This window comes from Ceratina calcarata, unplaced genomic scaffold (genome assembly GCF_001652005.2).
Source record: "Ceratina calcarata isolate Rehan_Ccalc_2016 unplaced genomic scaffold, ASM165200v1 scaffold72.2, whole genome shotgun sequence".
NCBI classification, from domain to species: Eukaryota; Metazoa; Arthropoda; class Insecta; order Hymenoptera; family Apidae; genus Ceratina; species Ceratina calcarata.
Genome location: NW_017178472.1, coordinates 873,840 through 900,379, shown reverse-complemented (window position 1 = coordinate 900,379; position 26,540 = coordinate 873,840). Strand labels below are relative to the sequence as shown.

Sequence of the window (26,540 nt, the reverse complement as noted above, 5' to 3'; positions counted from 1 at the left end):
GTAAAAACTAACTATTCGAATCAATAGGAGTATCTATTATGCTTGAAGAAAACGATATTTCATGTACACTAATCCAATGTAATAATCGAACGTGAAACCGAGATTGTAAAAGTGATAGACAACGGCGCGCGGTTTTCTGTTGCACGAACTGGAATCGTAGGATGGATTTGGGTACGAGCGAACAAGAGAATGCTGTCGAGAGAAGAGACCATAATCGGTGTACTCTTTTCAATTACGCTCGCTCGTCTCGCCATTCTCCCGTTCTCGAGAACGTTACACCGACGCAGCGCACGACGCCTTACCAAAGAAAACAGAAGCTTATTCCGTGGACGTTAAACTCGATGCACTGTCGTTTATTCCGTCGCGAGCACATTGAATGAAGTTGAATTGAAACGAATCCCCGTGGCTTGGCACGTGCGTGTGTACTGTATGGTTATTAACCATAATACCTTTTAAGCAAGTTCGCGGATGTGAATACTGATAGAAGCGAGTTTTTAAATCGGAAGGAAAAAAAGAAACGTGGAGTAAGGATGTATTGGTTATACAGTCAATCCCAAAAGTTTATGTACCTTAGAAAAACGCATTTCCTATAATTAAAAACAAATCAGACGTCGGAAGAATAATGCTAATAATAAATAGCTACGTGCTAAAAAGTATAGAAGGAAATATCTAATTAAGTATTGACGCTGACGAAAATTTTTTTTTTTCAAAATTGCGAAAAATGCTTCAAATAAAAGTTGTTTTCCTTCTAATTTCGATATTTAACGAGTTACGTATGATTATTTGTCATTTTATTAATGTTGACAAAATCCGACCATTCCAGCGTCGAAACGGCGAATCTTACGCTAATTCACGAGCAAGAACAGCAGCGAGCATTGACGCTTGTGCAATTAGTCGTTAACTATCCAAGGTACGAGACTCAATGCGAACGAAATTAATAGAACAAGTACACATCGGTAAAAGGAGAGGTGGAAATTTGAGCAATGAGAACTGTATCCAGTAAGTAATTGCTTATGGAATAAATCGAAAAGACACAGAGAATTTTCATCCCAAGGTTCCATTCAACTCGCATGGACGTTTCTCTTCGAACAAACGTTCTTAATTAACTATCAATTCTCTCGGATTCGACGCTGACCCAGATTCACGAGCTGAATGCGAACGTAACGAACTTGATGGACTGACTGACCGGTCCGACACGAGCGAACCGTTCGGACGGCTAACGGAAAAAAAAAAGAGGAACGAAAAGAATTCCAAGGAGCGAAAGCAAAAGGGAAAAAGGATACATATTGAGCTTGGAAAATTGGGGTGGCCGGATAAAAAAAAATTATTTCGCGGCGAATGGAAATTACTCTATCGCATTAAAAGCGAAGCTGGCTTTGATTGTTTGCGTTCTCCAGGGCGTCGGCACGGCCGCCCGAACTCAAACCCGCTACGTTTGGAAATATTTCGCAAATCCGAAACCGGGTTCCTCTCGGCAAATTGCCTCGACTATCGACGAAGCGACCACAAGCCAACCGAAAATTCGCTTCCATCTCGAGCGAACAGTTGACTCGACTCGTTTAGACGAAGGTACGATGGATTAGTACGCAAACACTCACGCGGGCTTCCCTTTAAGCTATTTAAAACGGTTCTCAATTTGATCCCTTTTGCTAATGTATTCCAAATCAATTAAACATTTTCGAGCCATTCACGAATTTTATTACCATTTATTTACTACATTGGTCCATATAAAACATTTTGTTTCTCTGATTTAAATTTTTCAGCTTCTCGAGGATTATTTCTGTTATGAGCGTTCAATTAGACTTATATGTATAGTGTAATCTCTAATACAATCGGAATAACAATATTATTCAATCATTTGTGAATGTAGGACAGTAACTGACAAATTATTTGATACTTCGTCTTTATGTTTGAAGAATGATATTTGTTATGCATCAATTTAATCTTTCAGCCACTCGACAAAATATTTCTTTTAATAACGAGAAACAGGAGCCCTTAGAAGAGTCGCACACGATGTTGTTGAAGAAACATGGATCTGCCTTGTTCGTAAGTAACACATAAGCCAAAAGTCGTAGATGTAGCTTACCATCCATGCACAGCAAACGACATTCAAGGACAAGGTATCAGAGTCGCAGGCTCTCGAAAGAAGCGACGAGGTAGACTTTCGGGCAACAACTCCTCTTTACGACGGAATATAAAACAACGAGTGAAGTATTCCGTGAGAAAATTGTGAGAAACAACAGAAAGTTATGCAAGGATGTTCAGAGTTCATCATTCAACCATAAAAAAGAGTATTGAAATTACACGATCTATGGTCTATCTTAATATATCAAGTTGTTATTTTGTGATCTTTTAATTTACACAGTTACATAAGCGTTTAACATTGGAAAATGGAAATTGGCATACGTATTAAAACGCATTTCGTAAAATGGCAGCATCGAGGGGAGATGATTTTCGATGGTTCGAAACCACCCCAGGTATAATCCCAGACAGAGTAGAAAACATTCGAACGAACAAACGGTAAGAGGGATGGCTAGGATGCACGCAGCATGAAGCACGCATTACTCGTCCAAACGAATCGAAATGACGACGCGGGGTTGGACGGGGATACCGACTGACTGATATGTTTCTGTTGTCCGTCAAATGAGCAACAAATAACAGGGTATTGTTGGCGGCGGAGTGCGCGCGCAAACGAGAGGAGTTTGTGCTTAACAATGGGTCGCGGCGCGGTAGTGGTCCAGGACAGAACTTTTCAGGCACCCGGGGAACAATGCCAAGAGCCGGGCGACAGCCGGTTTAATTAAACGCATCGTCAGCTCTGTATGGCAACGCGAAGGGTACCACGCGGGACCACGCGTGGAACATACGTCTACGCCCGCGCTGAACCCCAAGCCCATGCCCGTGCGTCTACTATCCGTCCGCATCCGCTGAACAGTGTTTGACTGACTGTCTCTTTCTCCCTGCGCTTGGCAGATTTTATATATGGCGCGAGACGCGTACACGCGATTCCTATATGCGCTAGCCATTGAAAGGGTGTGCGACGCATCACGAAGATAAGTAAAATGGACCGAAACGTCGTCGTTCTCGTTTGGATAAATGAAGATACGATCGCGATTGTCTAACCATCCCGTTGTCATCGGTATCGATACGTACTTTGAAACAGATATCTTTCATCGGTACACGAATGTCTTTTCTTTAATACCTTCGGAATTGTTCAGAACGTGACGTAGAATATTCCCCTACCCTATGATCAATATACTTCTGAAATTGTTAAACATTAAATACGTACTTATATGTCTAGTGTAAAACACATGCTTGTAACAATATCACATGTGTGTAATATTGAATTTATAGTAAATAGTAAATTATTTGATTTGATCGACTTTTAGACTTGATTGATAAAGAATTTCGCAAAACTGAAACAATTTAATCAGTTACATATAAGTCGAAATTTCTTAATAATAGATATTCGAGTTTGAAACAATTGGCAAAAATTATAAGTACTAATTTCGTATAAAAATAATTAGATAACAGTTATAATGTTCAAATGATGAATGAACTTGACGACTAGCTTTAAATTGCATATAAGGTCTTTAGGTCTTACTTATAAATCAAGATCAGAGAAATTTTTGTTCAAAAAGCGAATACTTAATTAATCATCACATAAAATTCAAAATTGTTGATAACAGCAAACGCATAACACGCGTGAGAGAAAATCAAACGCTTCTATTGAAGGGAATAAAGAGATCGTGAATTCGATGGGACAGGACCTGACCGAAGAACTCGTCAGCGTCAATTTCGTCGGTGACCTCGCAGCGTTGGCCAATAATTTGGCACCGCGCGGATTAAACCGTTCAATTTCACTTGCACCCGACGCGACAAGCCGCATGCGCACGTATCTTCGCGTGCATCTTCAATCTTTGATCAAATTAGCTCCAGACAATTAAAAACAACTAATAGAGTTCGATTGTCTGAAACAATAAGAATTATTCGTAAAAGATGATTCACAAACTTCAGAAACAATCTGACATTTAACGTGTATTAATCCAATAATAAGATGTGCATATATGAAAAATAATTAATTTCATATTTTATTATCTTTGCATCTTCCAGAGTGAAAAAAATTAAAGTGATCAAGAAGTATCAGGACGTAAGTCTGTTTAAAGTTTTATCGCAGCTCTGATTCATCCATGTCCAATACTAGATTCGCGGAAACTTTCCGTGACCGTGGAAAGACGGTTGAAAAATGCGCGAGAGAAAAAGCGTGAGCGAACGTAAGCGCGGCGTGCGAGCTTTTGTGTACAGTCACTGACCGAAAATAAACAACAGTGCGAAGCTCGCGGGTCGTTAGAAAGTTTGAAAAAAGTTGCTCGATACGGCGAGCGAGGTTGCTGGAAAAGGAAAAGGTATAGCGTCGATGGAGAATCGAAGGCTGTCGAAAAACGTACAAAATGAGAAAATTTTACGGAAACGAGAAATCGGAAAGAGGAGAAAGAAAGGAAACTTTCTTTCCCGCTTTTCGTCGGATAATCGTAGGCGTTGCTTCATTGCTTTAACCGCTTATTTCTTTATCGAAAGTTTAACGGGCTTACAAAAAAAAAGAATTGTATTATAAAGTTTAATTATAAGTACGTCCTCTTTCATTAAATGTAGTAACGACAATTTGAAATTAAAATAATTTCCGACGTTGGACATATTTCAGATTAAATGTCGTCTTTCTGAACAGCGAAAATTATTCCTAACTTGTTCTTCACGTTTGCAGATATGTACATAAGCATTAACTCCAGCCACTACAATTATACTAATCGCTATAATTCATAAAGTGTACAATATCAGAAACGTTTTTAATCTACATTTTTAATTGTCGTTTTTTAACCGTTTCGTCAATTAGCTTAAAAAGCGAAGCACCAATGGGTAATGAAAAAGCAACAGGATTTATGAAACGACCTAAGAGATAGGAACTGCAAACACAGCAGGTATTTTTCCGCGCGGAGTGCGCGCGATTCCTGCGGCTTTCACGTGAAAATTTATTCGTCTGCACAACCCCTTAAATCACGGGCACCCGCGAACGGTGCCCTCCTAGGCTCTTCCGACTGCTTCGGGTGCGCTGCACGGCGTACCCGTGCCACGTGCTCCGAGGAGAAGGAACCCTTTTGCGATCCTCTCCTTCCACTTCCCCGGTTCGAGACCGTTTCTGTTAGGAACAGCAACGCATATTTTATTTCCGAACCCGGCTGCATTGACAATTTGCACCGGCGTTATGTAAATGCGGCATCACGTACGCGCATCGCGACTCCGACCCCGCTCGTTCCTCTCGCTGCCGTCGAAATATATGGAGGGCTAGGGGAGAACTGAGAAGGACAACGAAAGAGAGAACTAGAGAAAAACGATGAGGAGGAAAGGAAGCATAATAATATGGAGGGGAAGAACGAGGCGCAAAAGTTTTGTCGGGTGTCGATCGTTTGGAAAAATGCAACTGAACTGTTGCCGCGACGACGTGGCCCGTTCCTGACACATCTCTCTATCGGCGGAACGCTTTTAGCGCAACGCGACGGAACCCGATGGGGGATGAGGGATGCGATTGAAACGTTTTCGAGTGGATACTCGAGGGACGCAAGGATCCTGCGAATCTTCGGAGCGAACGCTCGTGCGGAAATGATCGTTCCGCGGATCGAGTTTCCACGTATTCCACCGTAGAAGAAACTAGCCAGAGTTCGCACACGTAATTCATTTTCTATCAAGAGTAGTTATAACACAGATTAGGTATACGAGTAGACCTAGCAACCAATGCATTTTCCTGGGCCTGCAATGCTCAATTATAATTTCCATGTCACGTATAACATTGTCAACAGATTATGGAAAGTAATTCTAGCGTTCACTACAGAGGGACAATATTCCTAAACTTAATAATTTAATCTATAAATCATAGTTACTGTGATTGATGATGATTTCATATTCCACAGTATCGTACAGTTTGCATTTTATATTCCCCATTAATCTTAGACATTTTCAGAGGTAAGCAAAAGATACTAATGGACGCATCGATAATGACTATTTACTTAGATCATTCCAGGATAAATTTTTTAATGGTAGGACACAACAAAATGATAATTAGAGAACATGTTGAATTTTCAAATAAGTACGACTTTAAAACGTATAGAGCATTAATTCTACATTTTATCCTTAATTACGTTTGATAGACTCTGTTATAATATCTATTCAGTTGAAAGAGAGGAGGATGTATAGGAGAAAAAAAATATATAGCCACTGCTGATATTGCAAATTACCTGTATACGTGCAAATAAATATGCAAAACGTCGTCGGGCGACAGGCAGCAGCGACTGGTGAGATTTAAAGAGAGCCGGGCGAAATAAACGTTAACAAAAACGAAGGACAGAGCAAAAAGAAAAAGAGGGAAAGAGAGATAGTTGTAACGAGCGGCAGAATATGTTAATTTCGAGACTGGTGGCTATACATATGGAAATGACTAGAGCGGAGTCAGCGTGGCAATGCGTCGTCCGACATTTTCTTTTAGCCGGGATTTCCCTGGGAAAAAAAGACTGTGAAACTTCCTTGCGTCAGAGATTTTTCTAGGAGAACCTCTCACTCAGTGTTCTCTTTTTATGATCGGACACACAGCGCGGTTCGAATTTTCCTGGAACGAAGTGAGCGTTGAACGCTCCGTCTACTGATTATTCGCTCCACGATAACGGTGAATAATTAGCGCAACATTGGGTAATTAGTACTTTGACCGGAGCGGCGAATCGTTTAATTACGCGCGGACCGGGAAATAATCGACGACCACGCAGCTGAATTTCGAAAACAGCACAATACTCGCGAATTTCCATTTTTTTTTTAAGTCTTCCCTATATAGTTATCCGACGAACAAACAAATGGGAAAACTATTCCATTTTTGACAAAGTACTACATATCATCTACGTAGGCATACGGGGGAGTTTCTTGTAAATGAGTGGAAGTGTACTTTTTACTCTGAATTTTTCCCTTTACTTTCGCTCTTCATTACGAAACCGACATCTTTACTTTTTCTAATTCCCGAATAATAGAACGGCCGTAATTTAATACTAAAGTGTCCAATCCAAATACAAAGAATCTGCTACGTTAACGTTTTCTTAAAGCGTACGCAATTAACTACTATTTTTAGAAGATAAAAATTTTAAGAAGCACGAGATAATGAAAATCTTTTATTAACATTGCTCCCGTTGAAACGAGCTTTAATCTCTAATGCGTCCGCATTTCATAATTTTGGTATTTCTTCGAATAATTTCGGTGGTCGTGTTCGGTTGCCGGGTTTCCGGGCAGGTTTTTCAACCCGAATTCGAACATGCACATAGAGGATGAAAATGGAACACGTTCGTGCACTTCGCAGAGACAGGATGCAGCCGCTTCGGGATAGACCATATCGAGGACCTGCAGCGCAGCGCCAGGAAAAATATCAGCCCTTTGTTTTTCCATAGAATGACTCCTCCTCTCACGTACGTGTATGTATGTACCTAAGCCCGTGCGCCGCGCCCCTCTTCGGCATTTCATCCCTCTCTTTGCACCGCGTCGACCCTTTACCACCCTCTCCTTTGCCATCTCGTCGCCACTTTCCTTCACTTTCTCCTAACCCCTCGTGTCCACGAACCGTCGCCGGAAGTTCCAAACAATGTTTCACCGCGGGGGCTGGAATGGATAGCGGATCGAGAGAAGGGTGAAAAAGCCTCGGGGGCGAGACGCTGCACTGTCTCTTCGTAGTTTACGGATACGTCGAAGCGATAACGTTGGTTATTCGCGTTGCTAGACGCAACGATAGAGAGAGTTACCGATTTTCTCTTGGGGCGAGTAGGGATTTGCGAGGCCGAATTTAATAGCGGCATATCCGGCGAGGAGCTCTTTTAGCCGCGAGACCGAGTGCGACGGCGCGCGGCACGGTGCAGGCGGGCTTGCTTTAATTAAATTTTGTTTTCGCTCTCGAGAAACTTCTTTCCCGACTCGCTTTCCTTTTTTTTCGGAACCTATTAGAACTTCCCTTCGCCCTTCTTACCTCCGTCCCGCATCGTACCGGCCTTTTTTAATTCCCTTTCATTTGACTTCTTTGCAGTCACGGCGAGACGGTTTCCGACCACGAGATTAAAAAAGAAATTATATCGTTACTCTTCCTCTCCGCCTTATCGATAATTCCAAAACAAATGGATCGTCTAGCAACGGGAAGAACTGTGTCTTCTTTTGACTTCAATTAAATTCGGTCACACGTAATTATTTATCTCTAGTCGACAGAACATAAATCCTCCGCTATTTTCTAATCACCTTATGTATAAATTGTTCAACTTTTTTGGTTTTATAAGTACAGTTACAAATGTTAACCAGCGATCAGTACACAGATTTTGCACTAATTTTCAGATAAAGAGACATGTCGCTCAACCAGAGCTAGCGCAAGGATTAAAGAAAGAAAACGCTCGCTGCATTCGTGCGAGAATAGAAATCCGCGCGTCGGATACGTGCGTATAAATATGCAGAAGGCACGCGCACACGATTCGCCTGGCACCCTCGCCTCGTGCGCGCACTAAACGTCGCAACCCTCTCGGAGACTCGCGTGATTTACACCCCCGTGTACGTGACTTCCTGCAGATTCAATCCGTTCTCGTCGATATCGGCCGACAAAGGAACCTCCGACAAAGTACAATACTCTTACGGACTGTAAATAAACGAGATTCAACCGAAGGTTTTTTTCGTAAAGCCTCTACCACGCGATAAGCAGGTTTTATTATCATCGCGGTATTCTTTTATGTCCTAGATATTCACTAATTTCGCTCATTAAGGTAGAGAAGCGTTCATATCTTTTATTTTTATTTCTTTTACTTATCGATTAAAAATATAGTCATAAATCCTAATACCATATTATATTCATAAATTATATTCAAATTATGTATATTATTACAGAAATAATAGAAAACAGAGCTTCTAATGATTTTGTTAATATTATAATAGAATCAGCTGTTGGAATCCGAGTGCTCATGTAACTCTAGATATATCTGCTGATAACAGTTTGATCTGGTATAACGGTATCAAAAGCACTACGACAGATTGAAACCAAACAGCCTTGAGACTGACGTCTCATATTGCGACTTTGGGTCCGGATATTGCCAACTCCACCACAGTTACACCAAGATTTGCGTTTGTTAGTACACGCATTATCAGAGCGTCGTGAATCGCAAACTGCGATGTTTCCACGTATTTCCATTTTCCAGCGCGGTGATTCAGTTCATTGCCCTGAACGCTATGTCCTGCTCAAATTCTCTTTCAGTTTCTATAAATAAGCTGTGGACTACGAGGAAAAAACCTCGCAGTACTTCCAGTACGCTTTGTCTTCGCGTATTGTTGCACGATTTCAAAGCTCGTGAAAGAAACGAAACGTAATTATAACAACGTTAGAACAAAAGCTCGGCGACCAGGACCGAGAGATTCTTAACGAAAAAAGAGGGACGATATCCTTGGTTAAAACGTCAATTATACAATCGCACGAGGCTGTTCATGACATCTTGTCTAAAAACACGTTCTGTTGCATTTACATTGTTTTTATTCCGGTATTTTTTAACCAGAACAAGTCCTACATATCTATAGGTATAGATATCAATAAGAACTATTATCTAAAACAGTATAATATTAACTGATCTTATAAAAAAAGCTTCGAGAAACTAAATAAAATTTTGTTAGAGTATAAAGTGCATTAATTCACATACAAAATTCATTTAAAACATCTTGTAATGAAACAAAAATAATCATTTATTTTATGTTTCATTGACTCTCCTATATGTAGAACAAAATTGTATAGATAATCGTTACAACAGTGACTCTCAAGTGAACTACACGATACTGAACATAATGAACCCAGAGTATCGTCTGATACAAGATTCCCGTTTAGAATGAGGAGGAGATTTCGAGACAAAACGCAAATTTACGTCCTCTACGTGTCTTCATTTGCTCATCTAATAAAGCGGATTTTGCGGGGCTTTCGCATCGTTACCGGTGCACGGCGAAACGGAAGCTAATCCAACCAATTAGCGGTATACCTAAATTGAATTCCTTCTCGATTCCGAGATTCACCCGTCTTCGCGGTATATGTATCTCCGTAGTTTCGCTTACGAAACAACTAGCATCCGTTTAAAGATAGAAAAAAAAAGAATACGCCGCGAATAACGAACGTAAACTATCAAACCGACGACTCGGTCTAAACTCGGATCCCGGAACACCGTTTTGCCCGAATTTCGTCCCGATGGAATAAGTAAATATACGCAGTGCGGTGCGACGCAATGTCTGGAAACGGTTCGCGGAGAATCGCCGGTTTATAGAGTAGGTACGATCTTGTTTCTCCCTGGGGATGCAATATAACTCCGCAGGAGTACCACCGGCAGTTTTCATTTCAGGAATATTCTTCATTAAGGCTGAGCTCTCAAAGTTGGAAGCCAGCCGCGTGGTATGGCACGATAATGTTAGTCATCCGTGAGACGAGAGGAGGAGAGAAACAGTGAGAGAAAAGAGAGGAGAACATTGATTGGAGAAACACTGTAAAGTTTTCCGATTGAAAAGCCCGGACTGACAGGTTTCGTGAGAAACATGTACTTAACACGTTTCATTGCATTAACTAGTAGTTTCATGGGTACGAAAAATACAAATCATACTTCGGTGAGGAGATCTATTTTTGCAAAGATGATTAACGTTTACTACATTATATTACTACAAAAGATAATTAATGAAATCATCGTGAAGTTATAACTTGAATGATAAATTGCTAGGAGAGAGAAAAAAGACTGTCAAATGTAATACAATTAAATGAAGGTTCCATAGATAAAGTGAAGGAATATTTGTCACTTCTTTTTAGTAAAATATCACCAGAATATTGGTAATGAATGAAATAAATCAGGAACTAGCCGATACTTCTCGGAAACGATTAAAAAGTACGATCGACTCTCGAGATTCCCAGCTGTTTTATTAATTAGTGTCCTTGAATCAAGCACTAAGGTACCTACTGTACAAGGTCCTTGCACGAAGTTATCATCGTTCCCTTCGATCCGATGACTAATTAATGTCCTCTGGTCACTATCGTCGAGCCTGGTAGATCACGTTAGCCCGAATCTATCCCTCCGTTCTCGTTCCATCGCGTCGGCAGACTCGTTAATCCGATACTCTGAGATTGTCAAACTTTCTCTACAAGTGAACCAGCAGCTTGTACACGGAATAGCCGCGACAATACTGATTTACACCCCACGGGAAATGAACCGTTTAACAGGGAGAGGAGCGACTGGGGCTCCGGTTTGAGAAACTGAGACTGAGACTGAGATGAGACCGAGGATTACTTGCCGGCCAAGTTTCGATTGTTCTTGTCTCTAGCAGTCTATTTCGTAGAATAGCGCCAAGGAGCAAGGGAAACAGGGAGAAGCCACGCGATAACTCGATACCACAGCGAGTTTAAACCCTGACACCTAATTGAAGAGCTCGTCGTAAAAACTAGTTATTTCAACCTTATCTCGCGATCAGATTAGAAACAGTACGAAAGAGATTAAACTTGAATTTCGCTGTGAAAATCATGATTCCTTCTAGTATTAACTTTTGAATTTAAGACCGAGCGAGTCAACAATTAAAGAACTACATATACGTATTTATTAAATTTATGAAAACGAACTTTCTATAAATATGTTCTTGTATTTATCAATTTAATTATCTTGTATTATATTTTTCGCAAAATATATCGATATTTCTATTTGTCCCTATGCTTATTATTAAGTTTTATTACCTCCAATACATGCATTTTCGTTTATACATAATTATCACTCCAAATTCCTCGAGATAGAACGTTATCAATAGATACGCGATTTCCAAGCAAATGGAAATGAACCGTTTAACAGGGAGAGGAGCGACTGGGGCTCCGGTTTGAGAAACTGAGACTGAGACTGAGATGAGACCGAGGATTACTTGCCGGCCAAGTTTCGATTGTTCTTGTCTCTAGCAGTCTATTTCGTAGAATAGCGCCAAGGAGCAAGGGAAACAGGGAGAAGCCACGCGATAACTCGATACCACAGCGAGTTTAAACCCTGACACCTAATTGAAGAGCTCGTCGTAAAAACTAGTTATTTCAACCTTATCTCGCGATCAGATTAGAAACAGTACGAAAGAGATTAAACTTGAATTTCGCTGTGAAAATCATGATTCCTTCTAGTATTAACTTTTGAATTTAAGACCGAGCGAGTCAACAATTAAAGAACTACATATACGTATTTATTAAATTTATGAAAACGAACTTTCTATAAATATGTTCTTGTATTTATCAATTTAATTATCTTGTATTATATTTTTCGCAAAATATATCGATATTTCTATTTGTCCCTATGCTTATTATTAAGTTTTATTACCTCCAATACATGCATTTTCGTTTATACATAATTATCACTCCAAATTCCTCGAGATAGAACGTTATCAATAGATACGCGATTTCCAAGCAAATGGAAATTTACATAACACTCGCGACTAGTAATTGGTCCAGCGGGACATCAAATTTTATAGAACTGCACGTCCGCGTATACGTCCGATATAATATTTTTTCCCGACCCTACCTGGTCGTAATTTTTTCCAGGCTCGTCAGAAAAATTATATTACAACCGTGAGAGAAGCTTTCGTCAAAAAAAGTATGATAAAAGAATTCACGTCGACATAAATCGCGAGCCGGTCTATGGTACATGTATACTAGCTTCCAGGGTACGCATTCGTTGCATCGGTCAATTCAAAAAGAACCCAAAGCAAAATATCCAATTTTCCTAGCTTATAAAGCTACAGCGGGTACGATTCGATATTATCTGAAACACAGAATACACGTGTATAATACAGTATATCGGCCCGGAGAAACTTTTGACGTGGAACACGTCCAGGAGAAGAGAAGGCCCGACCCATATCGGCGTGGAAAGTCGGGCAAATTGAATATCGGGACGAGGCGAGGAGGCCATCATTAGCCGGTTTATCCTCCGGTCGCGAGTGAGAGCACCAGTCGCCGAAGCACAATGCCCGTGTCCCCGATCGTGCGTGGTAGAAAACGCGAACAGATCGTACAGTCTCTACCGTAAAAACGTGCCCCGACAATGTTCCACAAATCTCGTAATCTAGGAGTGCACCATTTTCTGCATTGCTGCATTCAATCTATTTCTACAGTTGAAAATTATGTCTGAGCAGATACAAAACAGGGAAATGGAATCATTATATCAATGTTATCACAAATTGCTAAAAAGACGTCCGTCACAAAAAAACGTAAAAGAATTTTGAATATCAATTCAAACGTCCAATGGAATAATAAAAAACAAAACAAGAAATTAAATGCGAACATAAAGATGATGAACTTTTCCTGTTTGATGTACAACCACACTTGGAAGTATGTACGCACGTTCTATAAGTGAAATACTATTGTTACTAATCGTAACATATTGCAATCAGTTGAACATTAGAACGGATTTTTTTTCCCCACGGATCTGCAAATAAAATTCATCACGAACAGATTAACGTTCGATGAGATATCGGTCTGCGGTGCGGACTGTACGAGCCTGAACACGAACACGTGTTTGGAATGCGTCGTTTGGCTGGGATAATCGTTCGCTCGGAAAACAGACGTTCCGATAATCGGTGCCACCCCTACCCCCGGCCAACCGCCCCTCGACACCGCTAACACCGACGATATTGTCGCAGGATTGATCGACGAAAACCACCCGAATCGTACCGTAGGCATTTTTTCGCCTGAAAAAACTCTGGAGCGAAAGGGGAAAAGGGGTCACTCTTTAAAACGCATGGATCATTCTTTTTTTTACCACATCGTAACGGCAGGAAAATACGCTACAAGAAACAATCGCGATACCAATGTGTATCTTTCATAGCATGCAGCTTTTAAATGCACAATGAGATGATCTTTTTCTTATTCGTTTTAATCATACTTATGCACTTTTGTCGAGAATAAAAGAATTAACGAAGCAGTCATACAATAGACATACTATTACAAATCAGTTACTTATCTGTATTTGAATATTATTAGTTTCCCATACTATGTAATGCGATAAACAATCTCCAAACGTTTATAAATATCAATGGACATGAAACGTTATTTTGAAGTTTGAAAACCATATATTATGTTTTGCCTTCTGCCAACAAAATTTATAGTAAAGACATTGTGACATCATTTAACAATATGATAATTATAGTTGAATAGCAGTTAAACGAAACAGTGCAATTGTAAACGCACCATTTAGAGAACTGACAGAGTCTAGGACTCACGATTTTTAATATATGTAGAATAATGTAATGATCTAATTATTAATGTAAACATAATTAATATACGAAATGAATGAAAAATATAATCATTTATCACTACAATAATCATCGCGATAATAAGATCAGACTTTTAGAAATCAATATTTATCTAGTTTTATCCATTCAGCGATGAAACAGAACTACAAGAGTTCATGGATGCGTAAATAGAAAACGCAGCGGCTAATCGTAGCAGGTTGGGTGGAAAATATCGAACGGTCGAATTATTTTATTTTGAGCGCGGGGATAGCCGAGGTAATCGGGCGAGGAGTGGAGAGAGCGACCAGGTGGCCACAAATTTTTCAACCGAATAAATAAAATTCTCTTGGCATGTGGGAGGGATGCGGGGGAAGAGAACGGCGCGCGGCGCACGGGCAAACAAACAAACGAGCTAGCGCCGAGTGACAAAAGTTACAGTGGCCGCGGCTATCTCCACAGACACACGCATGCACATTCACACAACTACGGCGACGATAAAACATCGTTCCATCCGGTCGATTTACTGAGGCGGAGGTAAACACGCGAATTTCCACGCGCTTCTGCTCCTCGGCGACCAGAAAGGATTCAATTAACCGACTCCGGACATTCCCTTTAGCGCTTGGAACAGTTTCCGAGTAGCAGCTATCTTGTACGAGTGCGAGAAACGATTATCTGTCCGCTTTCAAATAGCGAATGTTTGAAACCTGCGTGATTTCCTAAAACCGACGCCGAGTAACAGAAAAAAAAACTTGGACGAAATTGTTTAAACAACGTTGTGTGCGAGTCATCAATTAATTAATCGTCATGATCAAATCATACGAATATTCAGACGGATTCGTATTTTCACGAATATGATTCCAAGAACAATAAAAACGTGTAGGAATTTCTTATAAAAATTCAATTACTACGTTTCCGTTTATCCTAATCTCATTTTAAACACTGATATTCATTGTCAGTTTCGTAACATAAATGTAACATATATTGATAGAAATTTAATTAATTTATCTGTTAATAAAAAAATATTCTACCAAAAATATGAAGAATTTGATTATATTATTGTACTTCACGTATCACATATCGCCTGTCGCACGCGGCACGCCGTAGTAAAGACGTTAAATAAACTCTTTTTCTGGCGTGTTCGTGCAAGGAGAACGAACGATCGAAAATTTGCGGCGATTTCACGGTCCACCGATTTATCGATTCCGGGCGGAAGGTAGGAAGAGAAAAGTGGAGACCGAAGCGAGGCACGCAAGAGCAAACATTAAAAGGTACGTGCACCCCGGGCAGACGAGTCGCAACGAATTTAAGAATTTATTCGATTCGACCAGTCTCCCCTCTTCGCTCCTGCCTGTCCTCGATTCAATTTATCCATTGCGTCGCTGAAAAACAAACACAAACCATCCCATTCCTTCCTTCCTCACTTTACTTTTCTGTGACGCAGTTGTTTGCCGAGCAAAATGTCGCGATCGAAACAATCGAACGCTCACCATTTCATTTTTGATGAAACAACGCGATTCGATTGCTCTGAATTATTTTCACACCGTTTTGCTCATTTCGTTAATAAAAAACAAGATTGCGTATAAAATGCAGTTGTGATTCATTTGCAAAATTTAAACACAATATATGTATGACAAGTACGTAAATTATTATAGTTTTTATCCCGACCGACTCGGTTTTAAGCACGAATATTCAAAAGGCGTAGAATAAAAGAGCTGAGTTAGATGAAGAAAAGGTTCAACGATTGAAATCTGACAGCGGCGCGGTGCAGCGCTCCGCGCAAAAAAATCGGGTCTTAATTTTACTTCTTTTGTATGAACGTTAACGGTTCACAGACGTCGAGATAAAAAGCGATTGTCATTCGTTTTCGACCCAATTAGAGGAAAATTAATCACCGTATTGTCCGGTGAAAAATAATCGGAGGAGCGAAATATCACGGAGGAATCCATTCGCGTTCGCTTCTCGGTCTGAGACAATACTGACTCGAATCACTGCCGGCGAGCCGCCACGCTATGCGCCGGTATCCGTCCCACCGCGATCAAATGGCTCGCGAGCTTTAAAAACTTTATCAGCTACGTTAATTAACGCATTTTATTCCGGATTCTCTTTGACCGAGTTGATCTACAGTGCAAATAAACCAGTCGTTTTCCAAATGGCTCGCGTACCTTCTTCCTTATGCATTATACCTTCCGATGTCTCTCGTGACGAATTAATTACCAAAATTTTCTGATATTCTTATATGTTTGAAGATCAAAATTGAAGAAGAACTTAAAATTAAAAAGTGGATTCGTGAAAAGCGTAGACAAAATATATCCTGCACCGATTTCGTGAAGAGGCGAACGAAACCCGATTCCCGAGGAACTTTTCGCATTAATAATTCCATCGCTCGCTCGGAATTATAAATCACCGCGGGGCCGGCCGTCCTATTGGAAATGTTTGAAATTCCGAAGCTTTTCGAAAGGGGGTTGTACTTGGACTGCATAGAAGTTTGCGGCCACGCGCGCGACTCTTTATTCCCGGGGCTAGCTTCTCCTGACGAAACATTCCCGTACTCGAATGCGAAAGTTTCGGACTTTCGGCTAGAATGCGTCCACGTGTTATCTCGGATGCTTTCTATCATCCATTAAACGTGTCGCAAGCAAATTTACGTAACTAAACTGGATTCTCGATCATCGTTATGTTAATTAACGGTACATCTGTATCAATGGGAAATCTAATACAAAAATATAAGCTATTTAATAATATCGACGTAAACGATATATAGAATTATTGAATTTGGGGATTGAAAACGAAAGCTTAATGAAACAATTAATTTATATCTTTTATTAATACAATAATTATAGTAAATGACCCAATTTTCACATAATAATTTCTATTCACTGGCTTTCATTTATCATTTTATATGTAATCACAAACCAGGGAAATTCAGACATTAATTGCTACCGGAATAGTTTCTAGTACGAGGTGATGGTGTAGGTACGAGTAAGTGGTGTGTAAAGAAAGATGAAAATTCATTCACATTAATTTATACCAAATTGTCAAACAGGTGTCCTAATACATTAAAATATTTAGAACCAGCCAATTGACTGCTTATTGCCTTAAAATCCACTTGGTACTCAAGCATTTTCGTAACGAAAGTAGAACCCAATCATAGAGCCTATCGACAACAAATGCATATTTGGTATCGTTCGTGATCCCCGTTTTATTGATCATCGTAGATTAAATTTGAAGGGATGATCAGCTTTTCCGCGTGTTTGTCTAACGAGATTATTTGCATCGAAAACACGGAGCCAAAAATCTTGGAGTTTGCGAGAGATCCGGTAAACATTCAAAAACAGTTTTTCGAAATTGTCGTAACTCTCGGTGACACGACGCAACACGGCGCAGCTGTCTCTGTAACCAGAACCCGGTTCCCGTTCCTGTGTACCTAGCGATAGAACCATAAACTATGGCAGAATGCACCGCAACCTCCTGCCGAGAGAACTTTAAATCCCACAGCCACTGCGTAAACTTCCCCTTGATCCACTATGCGCGAATTCCTGATTCAATTATGCAAATATTTTGCTCGGGACAAAATCTTTCACGTTTTTAGAACTTTCAATAATGACCAAGAAATATTTAGAAAAATTTGGACACATCGAAACATGTAAAAATTCTTCAATTTCTCTCACTTCCCAAAATACGAATCCATGCCAAAATCTGTGGAAACTTGCAATTTTCTGCATTTTCAATCGTTTGTAGCTCACAGCATCATGTATGAAACTTTGTACATGCGTATAATTTAAATCTACAAAATGAAATATTTCATATCGATATGTAACATTCCAAAGGAATAATTCAGTGACTACGTAAATCGCATCGATTGACACATCTATAAAAAATTTCGGAACCTACAATTGAATACGGACAGAGCATATAATCTGCAAAAATATGGTATTGTGTAAAGTACTCAAAACGTACTTTCAAACTTATTGCCTGAAGTATATTTTTCGAAGTACATTTTTTAAAACGTGCTTATAGAATTTTCATTTTGCATAAAAACATTCTGCCAACAAACCATTTTTCCTTTCCCTTAATCTTTCCCAATAAGCTTTCGGTTTCACGCCATTAACGTTCCACGGAAAACACGTTCTCCTAGAATCTAGGACCTAGATCGTGATACATTGCGTTGCGTCGGACCGATTGTTTGCTCAGCTGTTGCGGCACGTGGCGCGCAAGTTCGAAACTGCAGTTACAGTTTCCTCGGGAACGCGAAAACCGAATACGTGCCGGAAAATATATCTTTCGTAACGCGTGCCACGTCGAGGGAGAAAAGAACACGGAAGAACAACGGATAAGAAAATGGAAAACGCGAAGTACATACGTACGTCTATATTCGATTGAACGAATCTCGCGTTCCTACGAAACGGAAACTAGGAGTTACGGTCGACGTTTGCACCGGCAACGCGACCACGGTGATTTCTGATTCGTTCCAGTGTCGTTAGAGGTTACTGCAGAGTCGAGGAGCTTCTGCCATTCCGTTTTTCGTCGTAAAGTCGAACGTAAAAAACGACCTGGACAGGAAACTATTTTACCGCGGCATTCATCTGAATTTATTCACTGCATAGACATTTATCGCCCTGTCTCGTCTGACACAAGTACAGCTAAAAATTATTATGAGTCTATAGGATCTGATGAAGGCAAACAAATTCTTCTTGTTGAGTTTGTTATCCGTGAAATAGAACAAAAAGAAGCATTAAAAAATGTCGAACTGACAAATGTTAGAAGACTCACGTAACTATCCTACGATTTGAGAGGTCAATTTCTCGCTCATTTAAAATCGGTTCTCGTAGTTATAAATATTTTTATGCGGCTTTTATTAACATCGATTACTATCATCCTCCTACGTGTATAAAATTCAAACGCGTAATATAATTTAGTAATGTACCAACAAATTTAATTCTATTGTTCAATCCTGGCGGTCACATTTTACCTCCGAACCTCTTTCGAGATCTAGATTAATGAAATACAAGATCCTCGAGACTCGAAGTCTGTTTGTTTCAAGACAATTACTTAAAAGCTTTTCGATTGTTTATGGAGGGAATACGTTTACGGGATTGGTATCCCAACAGGTGGCCCCGGCGGAGCGAAACACGGCAGGAACACCACGCGACCCCTTTCAGAAAAATCATTCTACTATAGCACACATTAGACTTTCAAATCGTCGGACACGCCGGATAACGCCACCTCGACCCTCTGACATAATTCATCCGGTTACCACGCTTCCCAGGTCACGGTAATTATTTCCAGCGTTCCTGACGTTGCACATTCTTGATTCAACGATCACCGCGTGATACTTTCAACTCGTCAAAGATCGAAATTTTTTTAGTTATCATGTTAGTATAATTTATTAATAATATTCAACCATTTTGATATAAAACTTTGATATTTATATATGACGTTAAGCAAGTCATTACTGTATTAAGACATGAGTAGGTACACTCAACTAATTCCATTTTGACCGCACATACACATCACCCACCGTATGTCTGTGTTTATTTCTGGCCAAAAGACAATAAGTTAGGTATTGAAAAATTTCTTGTCGTTTTCAATCTTATTGCAAGTAAATAGAGTAAGAAGTCTACCAAATGTAAAACGTTTTTCAAACAAACCTTTCGCAACATCGTAAGTTACCGTTCGATATCGATCATATCAATTCGATTCAATCACTATTATTATGGTACATTCAACTACCTCTAGAAAATTCCTTTCACGGAAAGAAAACATAAAATCGCCGAGAAGGAACAAAGAAAAGGGACGGTCCATTAAGCGAGATCGAGAACAAAGGGAGAATTCTAACTTTAACCACTGTCCTATCTATTCAAGGGGAATGTGACCCACAGGCCGAAATTCACGCGGGAACCTGAAAAGTCTGGAACGGGGAAAAAAGGTTTCGCGGACATGCATCCAGACTCGTTCCGGTTTTAATCAAACTTCGGAAAGACTTTCGGGCGTCGCGAGTCGCGAATGCAACACCTCGGAAACTTCCGTCGCCGCAACGTGAAATAATTCAGAATCCCTGTCTCTCGACGATCCGAATCTCAACGGCGTATACAGATATCGCGTAGCGAAAAAAGATCGATCGCGAAATTGAATCTTGTTTCGAATCCTCCGGGAGGCGCGCCTAATATCTTTCCCTGTTCGCGTTTCTCACGAATAGACCTTCATGTTATCGGGATGTTCCCATCGACAAAAACATGCGATCTTTCACGCGAGATCGTACACGATGAGCAAGTCTACAAACGAATGGTATGGCACGCGGCGTGTCTTGTGAAAACATGTATACGTATGTATCTCGGAAAATGTGCGAAATTGCTCTCGGGGCAAAAGCTATTTCGGAATGAGATTATAATAGCCGGAATTTCAGAATCAACGTGCATTAACATAGTATGAACGCATTAACCCGTTAACTACCATAATCCCCGTTTGAGAACGTATATTTAACGTCATTTTTGTTTGTTTTCAACGTGATCTTCGAATAATGAGGGGATTTGTCGTCGCGCGAGTAAAAAGAAGAAAAAAGAACATCGCGATTCTCATTCGTGTCAAAACGTATTGTTAAACATGTTGGACGTCTGTTAAACATCAACCGCAGTTAAAACGAAATATTTCAGAACAGAATTCCGCAGTAGCAAAATGGAAACGCAGAAGAGAAGAAAGAACTAATAATCTCGACGTGAAACGCGTTTCCATCTCGATTCAAAGGGAGCCAGGCGCTAAAGCAGATTCACCACCTCACCCTCGAAACTGGACTTGGAACAGATTAAAGCCTTGTTCAGAACCCGGTGCCTAAACTTCGCTTTGCGGTCCTTCCGTCCCGATCCGCGGCTTTACCGTTAACTTTTGACCCATATTTCCTCCTCCCGTACGAGAGAATTAATGCTCGTTAACGGGATCATCCGCCCACAAAGGCTACTTTGACTTTTCACCTGTGTAGCCGAATAGTCTACTCGTTTAACCGGGTTCGCACCCACTGGAGCTTTTCAATGAAAAACGAAACTAGCAACAAATCATTCGAATGCAATCAAATCCCTATCCTCCTCCTTTCTTCTTCTCAAACATTCGTGCATCGTATCCCGAAATCGCGTAGTGCATTTGAAATTATCATAACTTGAAAATAGACTTGCAAATTTTTACAGCGAGTCTCATTTCGGTGTAAATTATAAATCTCTTTAGTTGAGCAGTATGACTGGATAAAATTTGTAATGAACCGAGAAAATTAAAATTTGATTACAAAGAAAATTAAAAGAAAAAAGAGATTTGTAGTATTCACGGTGATTTTCATTGTACCGTGTATATCATATCAATAACAAAAATTAAATAAATAGAATACAGTAGTAGGATATTTCAGTTCGTTTGAGCATTAGTATATCGAATAAATTTTTGCCTACCTCAATTCTGATCGATAGCCATTCAAATATTGGTATTACTTGATTCCAAACGGTATTTTCCTTCGTGATCGATAAGGTTATCAACGTTAAAAATTTCTCAGTCGGAAAGCCCATCGAATTATGAGAAAACATTCGTTAAGGCCAGCAACTGAGCGCAAGAATAACTTCGGTTCAATCGAACAGGTAAACGTAGAAATATAGGTATACGCGCGCTCGGGATGTGCACGTGATCGCGGTGGATGTTTTCTGAAAACACATCGGGGCTTGCTAGTCACCGAAGTGGCTCTTTTACCGAACGGGAAGACCGCTTTTTTTCACCGAAAAAGAGAAAAGAAAGAAATAGGATCCTCGGGAAAACGCAAAACCGTTCGGGATTCGTGGCAAAGTGAGGTATATCGTCCAAGAACGGCGAACAAAATGTTTGCCGAGTCAACGGGACATATTTTCACACTGCGACCACACTGCATCTCCCTCCATTTCTGTCTTTCCACCGATTTCGGCAAGAACGAAAGCTACTGGGACATGATTCAAACTCGTTAATGTTTAAAGGCGAAACTCGAGATTTTTCTAACGGAATGTATTCCGCCTGCAAATAGAATATCGGTTGACACAACCACACGACGGTATCAACCACATTTGGTACAATTTTTATGTATATATGTATGTACACGCATTAACATTTTCATGCACATACATACAAAATGATATTTTCCTGACCTATGAAATAAAAACCAACACTGAATGTACTACTCTTTTGTCTCCTCACGTCTTACTGTATAATTCTGATCTTAGAAATATGAAGATTCATTCATTGAAAACTACATTTTCTCCTTTCTCCTTATGCTTATTATTCAATTTCTCATGTTTATCATTAAATTTTATAAAAAAAGAAAGGCATAAGAAAATAAAATAGTAATATTTTTAGATAAAATATCTACCTTAATTCAACAAGTAGAAAAAGAGAAATGTCCAAAATGAAATGGAATTATAAAACGAATAGAATAGATAGAAAACAATATATAACAGAAGTTTATCAAAGGAGGAACCGAGGTTCGGTTTTCAATGGGATTCAAAATACAATTTGCATCAACGGCGCCGAGCCCGTCGGGTCAGCCGCGGAAATAACAAATCCGCTCTGATTAGAGCTACGAGTTTCCCTACTACTTCCTCGGACGGAAGAAAACGAGACAGACCCGGGTTAAGTTTGAAAAAAGCGAGGGGAAAGAAAATGGAGGAAGAATAAAGATTCGCCTCTCGGCTAATTGCATGAGATATGCGATTGTTTCATGCATATTCAGCGAGTCCTCGAGGTGAGAATATCTGATCACTATTCCTTCTAGTTACATCTTTCTTTATTCTATCTTCCCTAAAGTCGTTCCCTTCCCGCTTTACTTTTATTCTTTTTAAATAGACGTGCAATCTCTCTTTCTATGGCCTGACAAGTTCTCCAACGAGTTATGCAATCATAAGCCGCGAAGCACATCCTCAATATTAATTAAGTCCTTGATTTTAATATATCCATACTGCCTATTCATATTTGTTATGACGTATTCATTCTCCTCTACCCTGAAACAAAATGTTTCCTTCCTCCTCTACCCTGAAACAAGATTTCCTCTCAATAACTGGATGAGTAAATAATATCTTCGGAAGATAAATTAATTAAAAAAAGAGAAAAAGTAGAGATTGTGAAACTATATAGTTCAGTTATATAATTTTATTGGAAAGTCGTGATTTAACTAACGATAAATGTCGGAAAAGGCATTACTTAACGAATTCAGCCAAACAATACATTAACCCGTAAGCTTGCAATCTAACGCAATGTAAACATGAAACCAACCGCGCGGAATGGAAAAATATCACGAATCAAGGAATTAGAACCACAAAAACAATCTTTGATCCGCTATGAAAGCGAGAGAGATACGGATGCTCAAATATGAACTTGGAAAATATAAGAACGGGAAAAATACGTCGTCGAGTCTCCGCTTTCTTCACTGTTCAATGCTACGTCCGACAATGGTATTCTATTTTCTAAAAGTACATACAAGACTCCTTCTCCCATCCATGAAACCACTTAGCCTGATTGAAAGAAATGCGAGTCAACTTTACGCCACGTTTTTATAGTCTGCGACGGTTCGATTTTATTAAGCCTAGTTCCCAAATATAACTCTAACAAAGGATATTACTCTACTGATAGGATTTAAATTTCGCATGACGAAACATCGAGCCGTACGGTCAACGTGCATCGAAAGAGAATTGCATTCATGCACACAATCTAATAGGACATATTTTAGTCTAATAGAATTTCGATATCATTTATTGGCAATTTTAAAGTTATATTACAACTTTTTGCAATACTAAATTCGATATTACAATATAATACGTAACAAAAGACATATACGTGTATAAGATGAAACCAACTTCCAACTCCTTTGGAACAATACATGAAACTTTGTTTTATGTGTGAACGTAAACAAAACTTTTCCGTATACATTATATCGATAAAAGTAGTGTAATTAATAGACGTATTAAAAATCTTCGTACACTGACACTCACTTTAAAATTGAATTAATAGATGAAGTTTCAACATATTTTTCTGATAGATACAACGTACTCTTATACATAAAATAGTATTATGTATCGTAATATGTTAAATTATAAGCATTTAAATGTAATAAATGTACAGATACTTGCCAATACTCCTTATAAACTATCTCATAACGCGCGAAATGTTGGCACGTGCGATAATCATCGCGTGTTTACGTATGAAACCGAACTTACCCCCAAGCAGGACATGCACGATGAGTGGCAGAAATCTGTATCGTCGAACCCTCGTCATCGCCTCTTAATTTTTCTACATGAACTGCTTACACGAAACGATCTTGATTACAGAGATAGAACGTCCGCAGGTAAACACAAATTTGTAGTTTAAAAAAATTCTTTGATTCGTCAGTTGTAATCGAGGTCGAGTGGGAACTAATACGCAACGCGCTTTTCTTAACTGTTCTTAATAAAATAAAAGCGGTACGTGTCGCGTGAACGTTCCAAGCGCGATTGAAACCGCGGTACCGGAGAACACGTCCGAAACGTGTTGAAGGTTGTGCGATAGACAAAGGACGAGAAGTTGCGCGGATGAAGTCTCGGCTTCGACTGGCGCGCGCCAACGTATCTGACCCCTCTGATAACCGGCCAACCTCCCCTACCTCTGTCTCTTTCCCGCTTTCCGCTCTGCAGTTTCGTCGCGTCGACTCTTTCCGCGAGAATATCTTCGTCCAAAAAGGCAACGAACCCCTTCACGACCTTTACTTACTAATTCACGATTTAACGCGAGTCGCAGCCACTCTCGTTAAAATGAACAGCGAATTTATTGCGTAAATAACTCGAATCGCGTGGCATGCTTTCGAGAAACACGCTCAACCCAAGCAAATTCAGAGCATTATACAATAATAGAATCGTTGATGAGTATTGTTGTTACAAATTTGCATATTACTAACAGTTATTCACCGATTGTTTCGTTTCGCCAACATCCTCTAAATACTATGTTAATGTTTCACAGTCCTCTCTAAAGCGTACATAATTTCCTTTCATAATAATCAAATAATATGCATTGCACCTTCATATGTACAGGATTAAACAAAAATAGGATTATAAAGACGCACTGAAGGTGAATATCCCAAAACATAATTTTAATTTAACATTTATAATTTGTCTTACAATTAATAATATAATTAATACGTCATAATATTAATTAGCATTTTGTTTTTTCTTTCGAGTAATCCAGTTTCAAAATTCATGATGCTAGTGATGTGCATGAAAATCAGTAAGTAACTCAAGTAACTGCAGTAAAATTAGTAAAAACAAATAAGTACTGACATTAAAAAATGGTTGAGATCATTAACTAACTAAAATACGTATAAGCATTAATTGAAACAGTAAAATTATAGTCATATAAGTCACTTTACGGAATTGAAAAATTCCAGGAATGGTACTGCTGTTTTATTAACGTGCCTATATTGCGCTGTTATCAATTCGCAAAGAAAACGAGTTAGGACTTACCTCACGATTTCTTTAAATATATTATCATTCGTAGTTTAAGAAAGCAATACGTCACAACTTAATTACTATCAGTAGAAATTTAGGAGTCTACAATTAACACAGTAAGTACACGTTAGTATTCCTCTTACATATATCTCAATTTTTATTTAGTACGTTATTGAATAATATAAGATGCAACATAGAAGAAATTATAACTTTTTTTAATGCAGTCATTTCATCATTCCAAAATCGCTGAAATATATACCGGATCAAACAAATAAAAAATAAAAATGCATCCATATGTAACTTACATACGAGCGCTAAAACTGATCGAGGAAGTTGAAAGAGAATATAAACATGTTTTTCTAATAGTTAACGTTGCTAATTTACTGTAATAATAAAACAAATAATCTGCCGTTCTTTATATCATCAATATACAGGGAATAATTGTTTTCATTAAGTTACTAATACCAAATAAGATTAATATTTCTTATTTCTCCATTATTTCATTCTTGAAATTGGATATGTTCGTTGGAATTCGAAGGGTTTATCAAATTCAAGCAAACCGGATCGAAACGATATTATTATGCATAAGTACGAGCACGTGGTGCAACGTGGTGGTAACCATCCAGACGAGAAAAAAAAGGGGCATAAGAATTTCCGTTATTCACTACATGTCGGAAATGAGGTATGCATGTGTAGTTCGAAATCTTACTACGACGACGAAGACGAAGCGCCTCTGCGTCTCCCGTGTGAGTGTGAGTC

The 26,540-nt window shown here is 39.3% G+C and overlaps 1 protein-coding gene across 1 annotated transcript in view; it reads right to left on the bottom strand.

The window, feature by feature from the left end:
* Positions 1–24,899, bottom strand: part of LOC108630367 (kin of IRRE-like protein 2) — a 128,926-nt gene extending 104,027 nt beyond the window's left edge. The window contains exon 1 of the mRNA XM_018033642.2: positions 24,522–24,899. Within this exon, the coding sequence (XP_017889131.1) occupies positions 24,522–24,579 (58 nt within the window). The 5' untranslated portion in view covers positions 24,580–24,899. The remainder of the gene's footprint in view (positions 1–24,521) is intronic.
* Positions 24,900–26,540: the final 1,641 nt, after the last annotated feature.